The sequence below is a fragment of the Aristolochia californica genome, unplaced genomic scaffold (assembly GCF_029961685.1).
Source record: "Aristolochia californica isolate CCGP_79_NKW_82.1479 unplaced genomic scaffold, dmAriCali1.0.hap1 SCAF_7, whole genome shotgun sequence".
Lineage (NCBI taxonomy): Eukaryota > Viridiplantae > Streptophyta > Magnoliopsida > Piperales > Aristolochiaceae > Aristolochia > Aristolochia californica.
In genome coordinates, this window is record NW_027182268.1 from 29,070,986 (window position 1) to 29,089,595 (window position 18,610).

The following is an 18,610-nucleotide window of genomic DNA, read 5'->3' on the forward strand; positions in this document are numbered from 1 at the left end:
GAAAAAAATTCCAGAGACTTTTCGAGATACCTCTGTCTCAGAAAAATGTCTCCCTAACTTCGCCAAGCTTCACCGAGTGGAAAAGCATCGTGTGGCTATTGTTCGCCATCAGAAAAAGGGGAGACTACATCAGAAAAAGGTCTGGTGGGTTTTGGCTTCAAGACTCTCCCTCTCAATCTCTCTCTCGGCAGCCCAACAGGAAACCAAATTCAATGCATTTTGGGGTATGTTTTTGAAACGCCCTCGATTTGTTGTCAAAACGATTCTTCCATAGGGATGATGGGGCACAAATGGTCTGAGTAGCAACAACGCTGCTTGAATTTTGGGGTTGGGGGTTTTCTGTTCCGTAAAGCAGAGAAACAAAACCAACTTTACAGCATTCTGATTTTTGGGTCTGAAATGCAAGATGGGAATTTTTTGGGGATTCCGGGAATGGTAAAAAAAATTCTATGGGTGATGTTTTATTTTTCTGTTGATGAGAACAGAACCAATGCGTCTGTTCATTGTCAATTTGAAATTGTTGTGCTTAATTTTGTTGGTCCCATGTATGATGTTCCGCCATCGTTCTTGTCAATTCTTCAACTAGGTATGAATTCTGGAAATGAGAGGGTAGCCAAAGTGGGAAATAATGGTTAGATTGTTAGATTAAACAATCTGATGAACTTTCAATTTGCTACTGTTGTGGCATTGCAGAACGGGGCACCACAACAGCAATTACAAACTGATTTTGAGAAATTATTGGTAGATAGGGAAACTCTTAATAATGAATGTTCTCTTGGCAGTAATTTGAATGTAATGTTGTGGGAATGATTTTTGTGATTGTTGAAGGAAAAAATAAATAAATTACGGGCGGAGTTTGGACAGAGTTTAAGTGCTGTTGTTTTGCATGGGCATATTAATTTTGCGTCCGATCCATGGCCATCAATTTCTAGTGGTGCAAAAGCCTAGAAAACAAGAGAGCGCCTAGCTGCAATTGCAATTCTAAATCATACATGGGTCCATAGTTGTTATGGTTCTAGGTTAAGTACCTATTCCTTTCGTTCCTAATAGGTCGGTCTTTTGGGTAGTACTGGCTAGGTGTTTAACATTTGGTATCAGAGCGGGCTCCCACGTCGCAAGTTCGAGTCCCGGGACACGCAAAAGCCAGATTAAAATACTAGTAGGTCCTTGTGATAAGCCCTGGGTCGGGCCAGTGTCGTTGCGCGGGCACAAAGGCTGGATTAAAATACCGGTAGGTCGCGTCTAGGTATTATCGTGATCGAGCCAGTGTCGTTGCGCCGCCGTGGTCATCGGCTTGCGAAGGTGGGGTGTGATGTTATGGTCCTAGGTTAAGTACCTATGCCTTCCGTTCCTAACAGGCCGGTCTTTTGGGTAGTATTGGCTAGGTGCTTAACAATAGCTCAATGGTAGCGCACAGAAAAATTGAACATTTGGACTTATATAGATGGATAGGTATGTTTAATTTCATAGTTCATGCTCATAAACATCACACCCAGAGCGATACATGGAGACACGCAATAGGTACTTAGAGAACCCTGGTATAAGAATCTCGCTTGTTGTCTGCCAAGCCCTTGTGAGGGGCTTTGAAGTCCATGATATCAACAGAATTGCTCGTTTTTTGGACCATTGGGGAATTATCAACTATATGGCTGCACCTTTACAACCTCAATTCAAGGTTGTGGGTCCAGTTATCCAAGAAGAGGCAAATGGGGACCTTCAAGTTTCTTCTGTAGCATTGAAATCCATTGATAGTTTGATCCATTTTGATAAGCCAAAAAACATATATTGGTTGGAAGATGTATATTATGTGTCCTCAGTGAGTGTGGATGTTGGAGCTTATGACTTAGATGGAAGGATTCAGGAGAGATTGTCTAAGAACCATTGCTATTTTTGTTCAAAAGCATTGCTACATTCCTTTTGTCACTCACATAAGGTGGTGGATATAACACTTTGCTTTGAGTGCTTTCATGATGGGAAGTCTGTAGCTGGTCATGCAAGCATATATTTCATTAGGGTGGATAGCATGAGGGTTTACAGTGAGCTTGAGGGGGACAACTAGACTGATTAGGAAACGCTATTGCTTCTTGAAGCATTGGCGAATTATAATGACAACTAGAATGAAATTGCAGATTTTGTTGGCACACAAACAAAAGCACAATGCATTCTGCACTTCATTCGTTTGCCCATGGAAGATGGTTTATTGGAAAACATTGAACTTCCTATCTCATCTAATGCCTCGAGTGATTCCAAAAATCCATTGTCAAATGGTAACTACCATATTCAAGGGACTTGTTCAAAAGTCTTTGATCATGGAAACAAAATCCCGTTTGAAAGCTCATGGAATCCAGTCATGGCTTTGGTAGCATTTTTGGCATCTGCTGTGGGACCCCGAGTTGCTGCTACTTGTGCACATGTATACTCAGATATGTGAAGGACCATTGGATGAACTTGGGTAGCCAGCCGTAATTAGGAATCAGCTCAATCCGGTTATTGCGGTTACCGAGGACATGCTACATTTTGCCCATGAGGCAACCATTGGGATAGATCACACAAGGGTTGTTAATGTCGAAGCAGAAGTTGCCAGTTTGGAGCAAATGATGGTTCAACTTGTTGTTTGCTTGCTTATCCGTATTAAGGTGTGCTACAGCGAGTGATGCAGGCAGTGTCGAAAAACAATTTTTTTTTTTTTTTTGCTTCTCTGGTGGAATGCTCTAGTTTTTTCATCTAGATTGTTGACACAGTTACTACAGATGCTACTTGGTAACAGGTGGAGACGTCCGCAAGCAGACCCTACCTTCGAGCTTAAGGACAAGCACTTTCTCCAAGGGGGGGGGGTGTAATATTATGCACGCAATAACATTGGTAAGTTATTTAGAGTCTAATTAATTGTTGTTCTTTACTTTATTTTATTTCAGTTAAAGAATTAATAGGCCATAAGGGCATTTTTGTAATATTTTATTTTGAACCTTGTAAGGGTGAACCCTATTTAAGGGGTAAAAGTAATGAGCAGGGCAAGTATTGATATAGGTTAAACAAGTGTTTTGAGTTCTCCTCAACAAGCTCAGGGGTGTGTGTTCTCCTCAAGGAACCTAGGGTTTTCAAGCTTCCCTTTGGCTTGAGTTTCTTCTTCTCTCTCTTCCTCCCTACGAATTGTTGTGTCAGATCTGGGACGTAAAAAATGTTAAGTACCTAGCCAATACTACCCAAAAGACTAGCCTGATAGGTAGTAGAAAGCCAAGTACTTAACCTAGGATCATAACATCACACACCCCTTAGAGAAAGAGCTTGCCCTCAAGCTCTTACGAGCCGATGTTCAACAACCTCCTCCGTTACAAGCCGACGTCCATGGCGGCCCACTCTAGTGATGGCTCGCTCTAGCAATGGCCCACTCTAGCGACACCACTAGGTCACCCCTTCCGTTAGGTCGCCCCCTCCGGGACTCGAACTCGCAACGTAAGTGGTGGCTCTGATACCAAATGTTAAGTACCTAGCCAATACTACCTGAAAGATCGGCTTGATAGGTAGCAGAAAACCAAATACTTAAACTAGGATCATAACACTATAATACTCAAGGATAGAACCTAATGGAGACATGCCAATGGCCTCACTGTTCTAGGCACAACTAGAATTTATAGAGTTTTAGGGAAAAGAAGAGGAAAAAAGCAACTAAGGAGTCCAAGAGAATGTAGTGTGAGAAAATAGAAGAATTAAGTTTAACATTTGAGAGGATCAAGAAGTAAAGAAGTTAGATGACATCAAGTTTACTAAGGACATGAAGATGAGGCCAAAAAGAGTCCAATGAGCAAGTGATGGGTAAAAGAAGTAGGGATCAAAAAATGAATAAGAAAATGACAAGGAAAAGGAGAAGATAAAAAAGAAAATAAGAAGAGGCAAAAAAATGGAGGTTGACACAATGAAGATTTAAAAATAAAAGAAGATAACAATAACAACAACTTAGACAACAAACAAAGAGAGAGCTCATGAAAGAGATAGTTTAGAAATGGTAAGAAGAAATCAATGAAGGGAGTGACATGTGTTGACTTTATCTCGACTCCCTTCTTGATTTTGATGATAACAAAACTTAACAGAGCTGACAATTGAAAAGCTAGTATTTTAGATACCTTTTTTTCAAGAGACATGCATTTCAAGGTCTAAAGAATAAAAACAAATCAAGCTTCTCAAATACCTCAAGCATCATGGAAAGTCATAAAATCATGAAGAAACACCCTTGAAAGATGAAGACAAATTGAACAATAGAGTTTAGGATTTACTGAGATATGTTAAAAATTAGTCTATGCAAAAGAGTGCTATCCAACTCATTCAAATTTGAGATACAATGCAAGCTTTGAGCTTTAGGACATAACATGCATTCAAATATGTTTTAAAATCATCATATACACATTTCAGACATGTTAGAAGCACTTAGGATCATTCATTCCGATACTTTCAAAGTAAATTAGTTGAGATGACATTTGAATGACCGATTAACATCTGCCAATGATCTATTATAAAAAAGTGTACATGCCAAAATTATAAAGCATGATCGATCAACCTAAGTCAATTGATCAATCAATAAGACATATTATGAGAGAAAATAGTCAATACACTCGATTGATTGGTCAGTCACCTTACAATGATCGATCAATGTAAACACTGACTTTTGCGCAAAAAATGGCTAGTTTGGTTGAGTGGCATTATTGTAATATTCTTAGGTGAAGGGCAGACTTATAATTTATGTATCTTTTTAAATAAAGGTTAAGGGGCAGGGTTTCCTTTCCTCCTCCTCTCTCTCTCTCTCTCTCTCTCTCTCTCTCTCTCTCTCTCTCTCTCTCTCTCTCTCTCTCTCTCTCTCTTTTCGTTCCTCTCACCTCGTTCCTTCTCATCCTCTTTTTCTCTCTTCTCTTCTACGCTCTACGATCAAGACTTTAGCATTATGGAATCCTGAAATCTAAAATAATAGGAGGAAGAAGAAAGATGTGTCCATGGGCACATGTAATTGTGGTAACCTGGATTTGAATAATTGTGAGAGTGGTCTGAGGACTGGATCTCTGCCTATGGATCATGGAGCTAGTAATAGTGACTCTTTGATAAGGAACCATTCTAGGAAGTGTTTCTCTTTCACCGGACTGACTCATCCTCTTCTGATTCTTAGGCAGGCAAGAGTCAAGTTTGGTGCTCTAAAACTCGACATGCCATGAAGGTTTAGTCAATATGATTGATAAGCATCATGGATTTCATTAAAAGATGACTGCACTGTCGAGGTCGTTCTGCCACACAGCAGTCCCCCGACAAAGGTTTGTCCGGCGGCAAGTCCTTGCCCTCCTCTAGCTTCTTCTTTCTGCTTTGTGAAGCTGCTCCCATAGCAACACAGGTGTTGATAAAAAGGTAGCGATTATCTATGGAGAAGAAGCTTCTCTCGCAGCAGCATCGACCATCATTTTTTTTTTTTTTTTGGTATCAGATCGTCTTACTGAATGAATCTCTACCCCGCCATTGCATTCCAGTTGATCACTTCCAACAGTTGTTCTGCCAACCCCATCACTCTGAAGTTGTTGAATCCAACCTTCAACAATGCCCAATTCGAACTGGTGTTTCCTCTGAAGGATTTCTTCATTGGCTCATCTCCATCCCAAAGCCAGCACAGATTGCTGGATTGATACAGAATCGTCGATAGCAGAAAGCCTCCACGAGCACAAGCATTATCATTCTGCTGATTTCACTCTTATCTATGGTATGTAATCATTTTGCTGACTGATACCGAATCATCGGCAGTTGTTTCATTAATCTTTGTGTACACTATGTATCAACAACTATTTAATTAAACTTCTTCGGCAACAAGATTTTATCTATGGTATCTTATCATTCAGCTGATTGATCTTGGTATACTCTACTACGAATCAACAATTATTTTATTAATCTTCTTCTGCTGATTTTACTCTCACTTGATATACTCTACTACAGGATTAATTTTATTTTGCAAGTTGTTGTGCTACGGGATTCTTCTCTTATGTTGCCGTTGCACCAAAAGGCACAACTCGGGCTGAGTTAATTGGGCCCTACTCGAGCCTGCCTCAGGCCCGATCAACTCAGACTAGAACCTTAATCTGGCATGTTAGACCACTTCCTATACTGCTATCCGAGTATCTCTTTGCTACAGTTGCACCAAGAAGGCACAACTTGGGCTGAGTTTACTTGGCCCAACTCGGGTCTACCTCAGGCCCGATCAACTCGGACCAAAGCCTAAATTTGGACTCACGAGTCAACTCAATGACTCGGTCTCTTGACTCCATTACTCAACTTCGTGACTCAGGCTTGATTGGTATCCTAAGATATTTTAGCTTGAATTACGATGAAGCTTATTTCTGCCGAAGAATTTGAACTATTTCAAACGATAAAGCGTCTGATAAATAGACAAGCCACCACCAACAAGAATTCTCCTGCTGCTGCCACTACTATACAAGGTATGGTCTCAAGTACTTCTCCATCCTAGATCATTGATTTTGGGGCTTCTCAGCACTTAACAGGTGACGGCACTTTCCTGGATTCTATATCTCCTTGTTTACCTAAGAAGTTTGTCTCTATAGTTGATGGATCCCAAACCAAGGTACATGGAGTAGGGTCCACATTTGATACACCTACTCTTCATTTACAAGATGTATTGTTTGTACCTGAGTTTTCCTTAAACCTCTTATTTGTTAGTCAACTTACCAAAAGGTTTAATTGTTCCATATCTTTTTCTCCTACTTCTTGTGACTTCAAGATCCTGACAACAAAGCAGGTTATTGGTGGAGGCCGTGAAAAAGGGTGTTTATACTATCTTGATTCACCAGCATTAACAGTTCACCAGTGCTCATCATAAAACTTTTCAATACCACAATAGGTTAGGACATCCATCTCTTCAGCCTGTCAAACGGATTATTCCTGCCTTAAAGTCTATTTCAACTCTCAATTGCGAGGATTGTCGAATGAGTAAACACCAGCGGAGTACTTATTTTCCTCGCAGTGAAACCAAAAGTGTTGCCCCATTTTTGTTAGTTCACACTGATATATGGGGCCCTATGAATATTTCCAATGTTTCCAGGTCAAAGTACTTTGTTACGTTTGTGTTTGACTTCTCTTCTCTTGAGCAATACGGTTGTTCCTCTTAAAAGAGAGATCGAATGTCTTACCTCTTTTTAAGTCTTTTTATGCCGTGGTGTCTACTCAATTCAATACTGCCCTAAAGATTATTCGTTCTAATAATGCCAAGAAATATCTATCTATAGACTTCCAATCTTTTTGTCAAGAAAAAGACGTAACTCACTTACAAAATGGTATTGCTAAAATAAAAAATAGACACCTTCTTGAAGTTGCCCGAGACCTACTTCATCATATGCATGCACCTCACTTCTATTGGCCTCATGCCATCCTCACTGCCGTTACATTATTATCAGGTTCTCCTCTTCTGTGCCAGGTAACATGAAACCATATTCTTCCCTTTTTCTTGGTGATAAGCTATTTTCTCTCTCTTTGAGAGTTTTTGGATGTACGTATTTTTTACTTAACACTTCCCCACATAATACTAAATTGGATCCCAAGGTAATTAAATGTATTTTTTTGGGGAACTCTCGGACTCAAAAAAAGCTATGTCTGTTATAATCCACTTCTTTGAAAATTGTTCATCTCTAGTGAGTCACATTCTTTGAGGACCAACCTTTTTATCCCTCCACCAGTACCCCACCTGGTTTTTCTACAGGCAATGATTTCCAAAAACCTATTCTACCCATTGATGACTTTGCACTGCATGGCCATCTTGACATGCCCCCTAATGCACTTGGCCGACACTATACCTATGGAGTCTCCAGATTCTTCTGAGGTCAGCTCTCTTTCTCCACCTCCTATATTTGGTCCTTCATTTGATAACTGGCCTATTTCCCTTCAAAAAGAACCTCAGGCTTGCACCTAACCTTCTACCTCTCACCTCCATTGCTCAATTTATATATATCCATCGGTTATCTCCCATCTTGTTACAAGTTTCTTGCCTCTGTTTCTTCTATTTCTATTCCTCACTCTTATCAGAATACCCTTCAAAATCCAGGATGGAAGGCAGCCATGGATGAGGAAATGATAGCTCTTTACGAGAATCAAACATGGTGCCTTGTTTCGTTACCAACTAGTAAATAGCCATTAGGCTGGAAATGGGTCTTCACTGTTAAACAAAATCTGGATGGCACGGTGCCTCACCTTAAAGCCCGACTTGTGGCTCAAGGCTATATCTAGTGTTATGGGATTGATTAAGAAGAAACGTTTTTCCCTGTTGCCAAGCTCAACTTGGTTCATCTCTTATTATCTCTAGCTACTAATTCTCAATGGTTTGTCTTTCAGCTATATATATAAAATGTCTTCCTTCCTCAATGGTGATATTAAAGAGAAAATTTATATGCACCAATCACCTGGATATGTGGTTGAAAGCGAGTTGGTGTGCCATCCTACAAAATCATTTTATGGTATGAAACAATCTCCATGAGTCTGGTTTGACAAGTTTAGTCAAGCAATGATTCAATTTGGGTTCACAAGGTGCTCTGTGGACCATTATGTATTTGTCGAGTATACTGACAAAGGAGTTGTACTACTAGCTATATATATGAACGATATTATTCTCATGGGTAGTGACTTCGATAGCATATGTCAAGTTAAAATTAGGATATGCAATGAGTTCAAGATGAAATATTTGGAACTTCTGAAGTATTTTCTTGGTATTGAGGTTCTTCAATCCAAGGATGGTATTATATTATCCTATCGAAAATATGTCTTTGACTTGCTTGAAGAAATGGGAATGATGGGATGTCATCCCGCTGACACCCCCGTGGAGACAAAGACAAAACTATGTGCTAGCTCGGGAGAAGAAGTTGATATTGGCAAGTAGCAGAGGCTAGTTGGCAAACTTATCTATCTCACTATGACTAGACCAAAATCTTCCTTTGCTATTAGTATGGTCAGACAATATATGCATAAACCTCAGATGTCTCATTGGCAGGCATTGTAAAGAATTATTAGGTACATAAAAAAGGCACCAAGACAAGGGCTCTTATATAAGTATCATGTCCATTTCAAAATTAAAAGCTTTGCTGATGCAGATTGGGGTAGATCACCGGATGATATAAAATCCACTTCAGGATATTGTACAATTATGGTCCCAGATCTGACACATGGATTAGTAGGGAGGAAGAAGAGAAAGACAAAAATCAAGCCAAAGGGAAGCTTGAAAACCCTAGGTTCTTTGAGGAGAACGCACACTCCTAAGCTCGTTAAGGAGAAGTCAAAACCCTTGTTTACGCTAATGCAATGCTTGTCTTTCTCATTACTCTTACCCCTTAAATAGGGTTCACCCTTACAAGGTTTAAGATAAAATATTATAAAAATACCCCTATAAATAAAATATTCCAAAAATGCCCCTATGGCCTATTAATTCTTTAACTGAAATAAAATAAGGTAAGTTAAAGAAAAATAATTAAAATAATAATCTTATTGCGTGCATAACATTACACCCCCCACTGAGAAAGAGCTTGTCCTCAAGCTCGAAGGTAGGGTCTGCTTGCCCGTGCCGACATCTCCACCTGTTCTCAAGTATCAACCACGGTATCTGTGTCAGCCTTCTGGACTACAAAATTGGAGCATCCAACCAGAGAAGCAATTTTTTTTTTTTTTGCCAATACTGCCAACATCACTTGCTGTAGCATACCCCAATACGGATAAGCTTCCGAACAACAAGTTGAACTATCACCTGCTCTAAACTAGCACCTTCTGCTTTGATATGAACAACCCTTGTGTGAACTGCCCCAACTGTTGCCTCATTGGCAAAATACAGCATGTCCTCGGTAACATCAGTCTTTGGACCCAATTCATGTTCAGTAAAGTTCTCAGCATTCTTGACTAAAGTACCATGAGTGTAAGCACTGAACAGACGTAGATAAGTAACCTCATCTAGTCCAACGACATGAGTTTCCATTGAACCAAACAGTTGTAGTGAAGTTGTGCATAACCCCTGAGTTGCAAAACCAGCCGCTTTATCTATGCATCCCTTACTGATGAAGTTCCTACAAACAACAACATACTTCCGTTATTGAAGTCTTTGTTGCAGCCGTAGACCAATATGGTGGATACCTGTGTTGGCAGCAGCAACATTGCGGGAATTCTGCTGAAAGGAGTCACCAAGAGCAAGTAGTGCACTCTGGGGAATTTCTGTAGCAGCAGCATGGAAATTGGCAGTCCTTGCCATGTATGGCATCGCTATTGCTGTCAAAAGGACATCAAGGATTGCTTCAACTGTCCATCAGCTCCCTTTGTTGAAGACAATGAATAAGCCTCTGAAAACTTTTGAGTAGAGCCCAACAACATTGTTGTCCATGAGACTGTCCAGATATTGATTTGTGTTCTATCCACAGTATGAAAAATCATTCTCCACATTATATTCTCCACCATTTCTAAAAAAACCCAACTTCTAAGCAAAAAAATCACTGTTTTCAGCAGTGGTTTTTGGCTGTCTAGCAGCAAGTTTTTTGCACTGCCACCGTTTTCAGCACTGGTTGCTGGTTGGCTAGCAGCAATAATTTTTGGCACTACAGCAGCCTGTGTCCTTGGCTGTCTACCAGCAATGGGTCCTTGACACATCAGCACTGTTGTTGATGGAAGAACCCATGAGCCACTCCCAAATAGAAAACATTATGAACTTCATCGCATTTAGCCGCCACTTCATCAGATCTGTGCTTTCTTCCCACTCTATCCCATAGATGTCAGATATTCCTTGATATCATCCTTCATCTTCACTACATCAGGAGCCACAAAGTAGAATTTCACATATTGGTACTTCCCGACTAGATAAGCTAATGAGCGAACAAGCCTGCCATTTGCTAGATCTCCCACTAAGGCAACACTAATGCCATCCAATTTTCCTATCGCTCTTCCGATCATATACACATCCAATAGAGCCTGTATAGGGTGTTGGCCTGGACCATCCCCAACATTAATAACAGGAATTCCTGCTGTTGATGCAGCTCTTCTGGCAGCACCACTTTCAATTCCACGATAAAAAAATGCAAGTGCAACTTCCATGGCACCTATGACAGAAAACCCACCAAGCACAAGTATGCCTCTTCTCCTCAGTAAAAAGTAAACATCAAAAGCTGCATAATGACAACCTTTCTTGCAAACAAAACTAATCCAATTTGCCTATCTCTCTTCTGATCGTATACACATCCAACAGAGCCTGTGTAGGGTGCTGGCCTGGACCATCCCCAACATTAATAACAGAAATTCCTGTTGTTGATGCAGCTCTTTTGGCAGCACCACTTTCAATTCCACGATAAAAAAATGCAAGTGCAACTTCCATGGCACCTATGACAGAAAACCCACCAAGCACAAGTATGCCTCTTCTCCTTATTACAAAGTAAACATCAGAAGCTGCATAATGACAACCTTTCTTGCAAACAAAATTAATAGCATCATTATACAACCAACCAAGCATCTTCACTACACCCAAAAAACTTTTATCTCCATTTCTTACCACGTTGGCTCCCATCACATATTCTGAACTCCCACTGAATTGAAACATTTCCACGAACAGTGCCCGAGTAGCAAATATGGAACCCAAAACATTAAGCCCTACATTTTCAATTTGACAACAAAAATACGCACAGATACTATGCGCATCAACAGAAAAACAAATCCCCCCAAAATATTTTTTTAGCATTCACGGAATTCCCAAAAAAAATTATCTCGTATTGTAGACACTTCATCAAACAACTGTGCGAATTTTCCTATCTTTTCGAAAGATTAATTGCAAATTTGAGGTTACCGATACTTACCCCAAAAAAATTGGAAATTGGGTTCCCTCAATTCTGCCGAGATGTAGATTGAGAGTGAGATTGGTGTCCGAAAGTCAAATCCCCCCGGAATTTTGTCCGATGGAGCCGATGGAGCCTCCTCTTTCTCCAATGGCGAACAGGAGGATGTCTTGTCTTCTCCACTTGGGGATTTTCCATCTCATGGTCTGAAAGGTGTTCTGGTTCCCCTTTCTCCCTTTTTTCTCCTCACCATGATGGCTGCTGGAATGACGGACCTCGGTGGATATGCATTGCAGTTGGTTGCCCGCTGGGTTTTTTTTCGACGGCGAACAACACCCCTTTGGGGCTTCTCTGCTTGGTATTTTTTGAGAGGGAGGTGTCTCAGATTTGTTTGCATCACCTGTGGAAGATTTATGGCTTCCCGTGAGAAGGGGGTTGTGAAATACCCCTCCGATTTTCAAAAATCTGGGTCTCCGCCGTATGATTTCGGAAGTTCTGGGTCCGATTTCGGATTTGTGTCCCCGCCGCTGGAGAGATAGAGGGCTCTCGGATTTCTTACGTCTCCTGCCCATCCGAGACAACGTCTCGAGTGACTGCGGCAACGAGTTTCTCTATTGTAGAAATGAGTTGAGGTCGTATGACCATTTCCGTGACAACGGATTTCTCTATTGCAAAAAATTTAATGGAAGATGCACGCCATCTTTCGTCAAATGCTCTACACCATGTGCGCATTTCTTCCAATTTATCGCGCATGGCAATCCATTTTTCTTGGGACATAGAATCACTCATTGTGTTCCCGCTCTGATACCAGTTGTTATGGTCCCAAATCTGACACATGGATTCGTAGGGAGGAAGAAGAGAAAGACAAAAATCAAGCCAAAGGGAAGCTTGAAAACCCTAGGTTCTTTGAGGAGAATGCACACCCCTGAGTGTTATGGACTTAATAGCATATCGAGTCACACAAAGGAGGAGGCAATCACTCATTGAGTTCACTAGTTTAACTTTCATAATTTATATTGATTTCAGTTTAATTTTTCGTTAATTATGTAATGAGCAAGGACGTAGGGGCAGAATTGGTTTTTTAAGCCCTAAAACACTTATGACGTCAAAACCCTATTTAAAGGGTAAGGAAATTGAAAATAGGCAAGTCTAGAATTAGGTTAAACAGGATTGGGATTTCTCCTTGACGAGCTCTTGGGTTGGGATCTCTCCTTGACGAGCTCCAAGGTATGTTCTTGATTTGATCTTTCATTCTTTTCATCTTGAATTCTATTTGTATTAAGATCATTCAAGATCAAAGGGAGGAAGGGGTTTTTAATTACTCCTTTCTGAGTTTAAGGAGGGTTTTAGCTTCTTCCACGGAATAGCATCAAGAAAGAAGGGTTTTGCCTTCAATCCAAACAAGGGAGAGGAGGTGCTTGGGTTGTAGACTCGAACAACATATCAAAGAGACAACTTTAACCTCTTTTCCGAGTGAAGAAGGGTTAGAGGATGATACCCCTTTTCATACGTGAGCAATAGCAATATTCAAGAGAAACCCTACACCCTTGACGTGAGTCTAAAAGGGGGTTTCATTCTTTTTGGTCAAGAACAACACCATTAGTCTTCTAATTACGTAGAGGACTAAGAAAAGGAAACTCCTTTTCAAGCATCACGATAACAGTAAGATCAAAGGGAGTTTTTGATTTATTATCTTGGTCAAGAACCCTCATAACGTGATCGATTCACAATTACCTCGCCGAGTTACTATATCCATGGCTAGGGACCATAACAACTTTGTATTAGAGTAGGGTAACATGGCTGAGATCAGCAATAGTGAATTAAGGGAATTGATGCTCATAGGTCAAACAGAGAATGATAGAAAATTTGCTCAAATCATGGAGATGTTTCCTAGAATAAATCTCAAAATTGAGAGGCTGAATGGGAGGATCGACAATATAACAACTGGTATAACGACTAGAAGGAACACAATGCCAGAACAAAGAGGAGAGGACAACTCACATAACAGAAGGGGAGATCAGTTTACTGGGTGCACTAGCTTTCCTGGCCAGCAAGGACACTTCAACCAGGGAGGAGGCACCATACCCAGGTATAATAAACTTTATTTCCCTACTTTTAATGGGTTAGAAGATCCTTTGATTTGGTTGCGTAGGTGTGAAAAAAAATTTAGCCATCAAAGAACAACAGCTAATGATATATTAGGGTTGGCCGCTTTCCACTTACTAGGGGAAGCACAACTTTGGTATAATCAAATTGAGTTGGATAGATTATTGGTAGATTGGGCAAAGCTTAAGGAATTATACACTCTGCATTTTGGTCCTCCGGCTCATAGCAACCATTTGGGGGATTTGGTGTTGTTGCACCAAACTGGTTCAGTGGAGCTATATCAAAAACAGTTCCAGGAAAAATTAGCAAGATCGGGCCGGATGGTTCGGGTGGACCAGCAGGTAAATTTATTTACAATAGACCTTAATGAGTCCTTACGGCTAGAGGTGGAGCTACATGCACCTGTCGACTTAGCCAGATCAATGAATCTAGCTCGGGCATTGGAACTTCGCCAGGAGGTCCAACACAGAAGACCAACATGGCAAGGGGAACAGAGCACTTCCTCCACTTTGCAGGGATGGCGAAATACTCCTCCTCAGGCATTTCAGTCAGTATTACCTCCTCCGAGAAACACCCCGGCTAATACTATGACAGGTGATACGAGATCTAATAATCCTCCACCTCAGTATATAAAAAAATTGACAAGTTCTGAGATGGTGGAACGACGGTCCAAGAATCTATGTTACAACTGTGATGAACAGTATCGGGCAGGTCATCAGTGCAAAAGGTTGTTTTGGCATGAAGTGGATGAAGCAGATAATCTAGATGATACGGAGGAGATGATAGAGGAGGAACCACCGAAAATATCCTTGCATGCCATTACTAGGCAGAAATCACCCAAAACTATGCAAATCAGAGCTCAGGTCCTCGATCGGGAACTTGTGGGACTAGTGGATTCAGAGATTACCCACAATTTTGTTAGCTTAACTACGGCTCAGCACCTGCAGTTACAGATCCTTCCACATCCAACAGCCACAGTCTCAGTGGCCAACGGGGAGAAAGTTCCTAGCTACAGGATCAACAAGGCGGTAAATTTTTCCATTGGCACTACTTTATTTCATGCTGAATTTTTTGTCATTCCTCTGGCCGGTTTTGATATGGTATTGGGCGTTAAATGGTTACAAACATTGGGACCCATTCTGTGGGGCTTCTCTACTTTAACAATGAGTTTTGTCTTACACGGTAGCCAAGTGCTCCTACAGGGGAGTCTAGTGGACAAACCGCATTATCTTCATTCTATGACTGCCGAGGACACTTCGAACAACACTCTTGATGATAATCTTATTGACGAGTTCTCCGACCTCTTCCATGAGCCTTCAGGGCTCCCTCCCTTGAGACAATGTGATCACCGAATCTATTTGAAACCAGGGTCTGATGTGGTGGTCATTCGACCATACCGGTATCGACATCTACAGAAAGACGAGATCGAGAGACAGTGCCAAGCAATGTTACAACAGGGCCTTATTCGCAGCAACAGTTCTTTGTTCTCTTCACCTGTTTTGATTATGAAGAAACATGATGGCACGTGGCGATTCTTATTGATTATCAGGAATTAAAAGCGCAGACAGTGAAGGATAAGTTCCCAATTCCAGTAGTGGAGGAGCTCCTAGATGAGTTACATGGGTCATGGGTCTTTAAGAAATTGGACTTACGTTCGTGATATCATCAGCTCCGCATGCACCCCTCTGACATTGAGAAGACAACATTCCACACACATCACGACCATTTTGAGTTTGTGGTCATGTTGTTCGGGTCATCCAATGCACCTTGAACTTTTCAAGCACTGATGAACGAGGTATTTAGCTCTTATCTTTAGAAATTCATACTCATTTTTTTTTATGATATACTCATATATAGCAAGTCCAGAGAAGAGCATTTAGCACATTTATGGATTGTGTTTGAACTATTATGAGCACATCAGCTCGATTTGAAAAAATCCAAATGCTTCTTTGCGGCATCTCATGTGGCTTACCTCGCCCACATTATATCACATGAGGGGGTCACTATTGTTCCCAAAAAGATTCAGGTAATTCAGGAGTGGCCACAACCTCAGTCGTGCTCTGCTTTGCGCGGATTTTTGGGTCTCGCGAGCAATTACAAATTCATTCGGAATTACGGCCCTCTAACAGGCCCTTTGATGAATCTCCTCAAGAAGAATTCCTATCATTGAACAAGGAGGCCACACAATCCTTTGAGGCCCTCAAAAGTGCCCTCGCCTCCACACCTATTTTAAAGCTTCCAAATTTTGAAGACTTATTTGTGGTTGAGTGTGACGCTTCTAGTGGGGGTATTGGGGCAGTCTTACAGCAGCAGTCACACCCCATTGCTTATTTCAGCCGGAAGTTGGCAATTTGTCATCACAAATTGGTTGCGTATGAACGGGAATTTATTGGGTTGGCCAAGGCGGTCCAACACTAGCAGCCTTACTTATGGGGCCGTGCATTTCTCATCCGTACTGATCATGATAGTCTCAAGTTCTTAATTGAACAGCGCCTCACGACGTCGCCACAACAACATTGGATCAGTAAGTTAATGGGCTTTGATTTCTCGGTGGAGTACCATGCGGGAAAGTTAAACAAGGCAGCGGATGCCTTGTCCAGGCGTTTTGAATACCAGCAGCTCATATATGCAGGTAGACAGCCTTGTTTCCTCATTCTGGACTTGGTGTGAGATGCATATATCGCTCTTCCTGCCCTTCAAGAGCTCCACTAAAAGATTACAGAGGGGATTATGGATTCTAAGATGTCCATCCAGGATTCACTTATTTGTTACAAACAGAGGACTTACCTTCCCCACACGTCCGAGTTGATTCCAGCCATTCTCTTGGTTTATCATGATAGTACACATGAAGGTACTCAGAAAACTTTGTTGCGCATTTGCGCTGATTTTTATTGGCAAGCTATGAAGACTTCCATTGCGAAATATGTTTCAGCATGCCAGGTATGTCAAGACAATAAAATTGATCATTTGAGTCTAGCAGGTCTTCTCCAGCCTCTCGCCCTCCCTACCTTGGTATGGGCCGATATTTCCATGGACTTTGATGAGAGTCTTTCACTATCAGCCAGGAAGTCAGTTTTATTTGTGGTGGTGGATCAGTTTTCCAAGTATGCCCATTTTATTCGGATGGCTCATCCATATAAAGCATCATGAGTGGCACAGATTTTTCTTGAGCATATTGTACGATTACATGGCATACCATAATCTATTGTCAGCGATCGGGATGCGGTATTTATAAGCACTTTTTGGAGGGAACTCTTTCGTTTGAGCGACACCAAATTGAAGTTCTCATCCGTGTATCATCCTTAGTCTAATGGCCAAACTGAGGTGGTTAATCACACCATTGAAATGTATTTATGGTGCTTTTTGGGAGAATGTCCGAAGCAATGGGTTCAATGGCTACCATGGGCTGAATATTGTTGCTATACTTCGTTCCACTCCGCGTTGCAATCCTCTCCTTTCAGGGTTCTTTATGGTCGGGACCCCCCTCGCCTTCTCTCTTATGCTAGAGGCTCCACCCGTGAGGACGCCATTGATCAGGCCCTCATGGATGAAGACCAAGTATTACAAACTATTACAGACCGCCTACAGCCGGCTCAGGGTCGCATGAAGGGTACCTACGACAAGGGACACTGAGATGTTTCATACGAGGTCGGGGACTATGTTTGGTTACGCCTACAACCATACTGCCACCAGTCCATTGTGGGCCCATTGCATCACAATCTCTCCCCCAAGTATTTTGGGCCTTCCCCATTATTCAGTGCGTGGGATAGGTGGCCTATCAACTTCAACTAACGGCCACGGCTCGGCTGCATGATATGTTTCATATCTCCCTCCTGAAACCATATACGGGTCACCACCTACTTCCACTCCATTCCTACCTCCAGTGGACAATGGACACGTCATTCTGACCCCCTCTGCGATGTTACGCGCCTGTTTGGTCAACGACCAGTGGGAGATTCTAGTTCAATGGACGGATACAGAACTTGAAGCAACTACCTGGGAGCGGCTCGACAACTTCAAACAGGTCTACCCAGCTTATGAGCTTGAGGACAAGCTCTTTCTCCAAGGGCAGGCAGATGTTATGGACTCAATAGCACATCGAGTCATACAAAGGAGGAGGCAATGACTCACTAAGTTCACTAGTTTAACTTTCATGATTTATATTGCTTTCAGATTAATTTTTCATTAATTATGTAATGAGCAAGGACGTAGGGGTATAATTGGCATTTTAAGCCCTAAAACACTTATGACGTCAAAACCCTATTTAAAGGGTAAGGAAATAAAAAATAGGCAAGTCTGGAATAAGGTTAAACAGGATTGGGAGTTCTCCTTGACGAGCTCCAAGCTATGTTCTTGTTTTCATCTTGAATTCTGTTTGTATTAAGAACATTCGAGATCAAAGGGAGGAAGGGGGTTTTAATTACTCCTTTCCGAGTTTAAGGAGGGTTTTAGCTTCTTCCACGAAATAGCAACAAAAAAGAGGGGTGTTGCCTTCAATCCAAACAAGGGAGAGGAGGTGCTTGGGTTGTAGACTCGAACAACATATCAAAGAGGCAACTTTAACATCTTTTCTGAGTGAAGAAGGGTTAGAGGATCATACCCCTTTTCATACGTGAGCAATAGCAATATTCAAGAGAAACCCTACACCCTTGATGTGAGTCTAAAAGGGGGTTTTGGTCAAG

General features: G+C 41.4%; 2 protein-coding genes across 2 annotated transcripts; both read left to right on the plus strand.

The window, feature by feature from the left end:
• Window positions 1-1,504: 1,504 nt before the first annotated feature.
• On the plus strand, window positions 1,505-2,654 carry LOC137937270 (SWI/SNF complex subunit SWI3C-like). Its single transcript, XM_068782355.1, has 3 exons — window positions 1,505-2,036; window positions 2,130-2,413; window positions 2,457-2,654. Exons 1-3 carry the CDS (start codon window positions 1,505-1,507, stop codon window positions 2,652-2,654), a joined length of 1,014 nt encoding a protein of 337 aa, XP_068638456.1.
• Window positions 2,655-13,618: 10,964 nt separating this feature from the next.
• Window positions 13,619-15,484, plus strand: LOC137937271 (uncharacterized). The gene has a single exon (XM_068782356.1). It carries the CDS (start codon window positions 13,619-13,621, stop codon window positions 15,482-15,484), a length of 1,866 nt encoding a protein of 621 aa, XP_068638457.1.
• The last annotated feature ends 3,126 nt before the right edge of the window (window positions 15,485-18,610 follow it).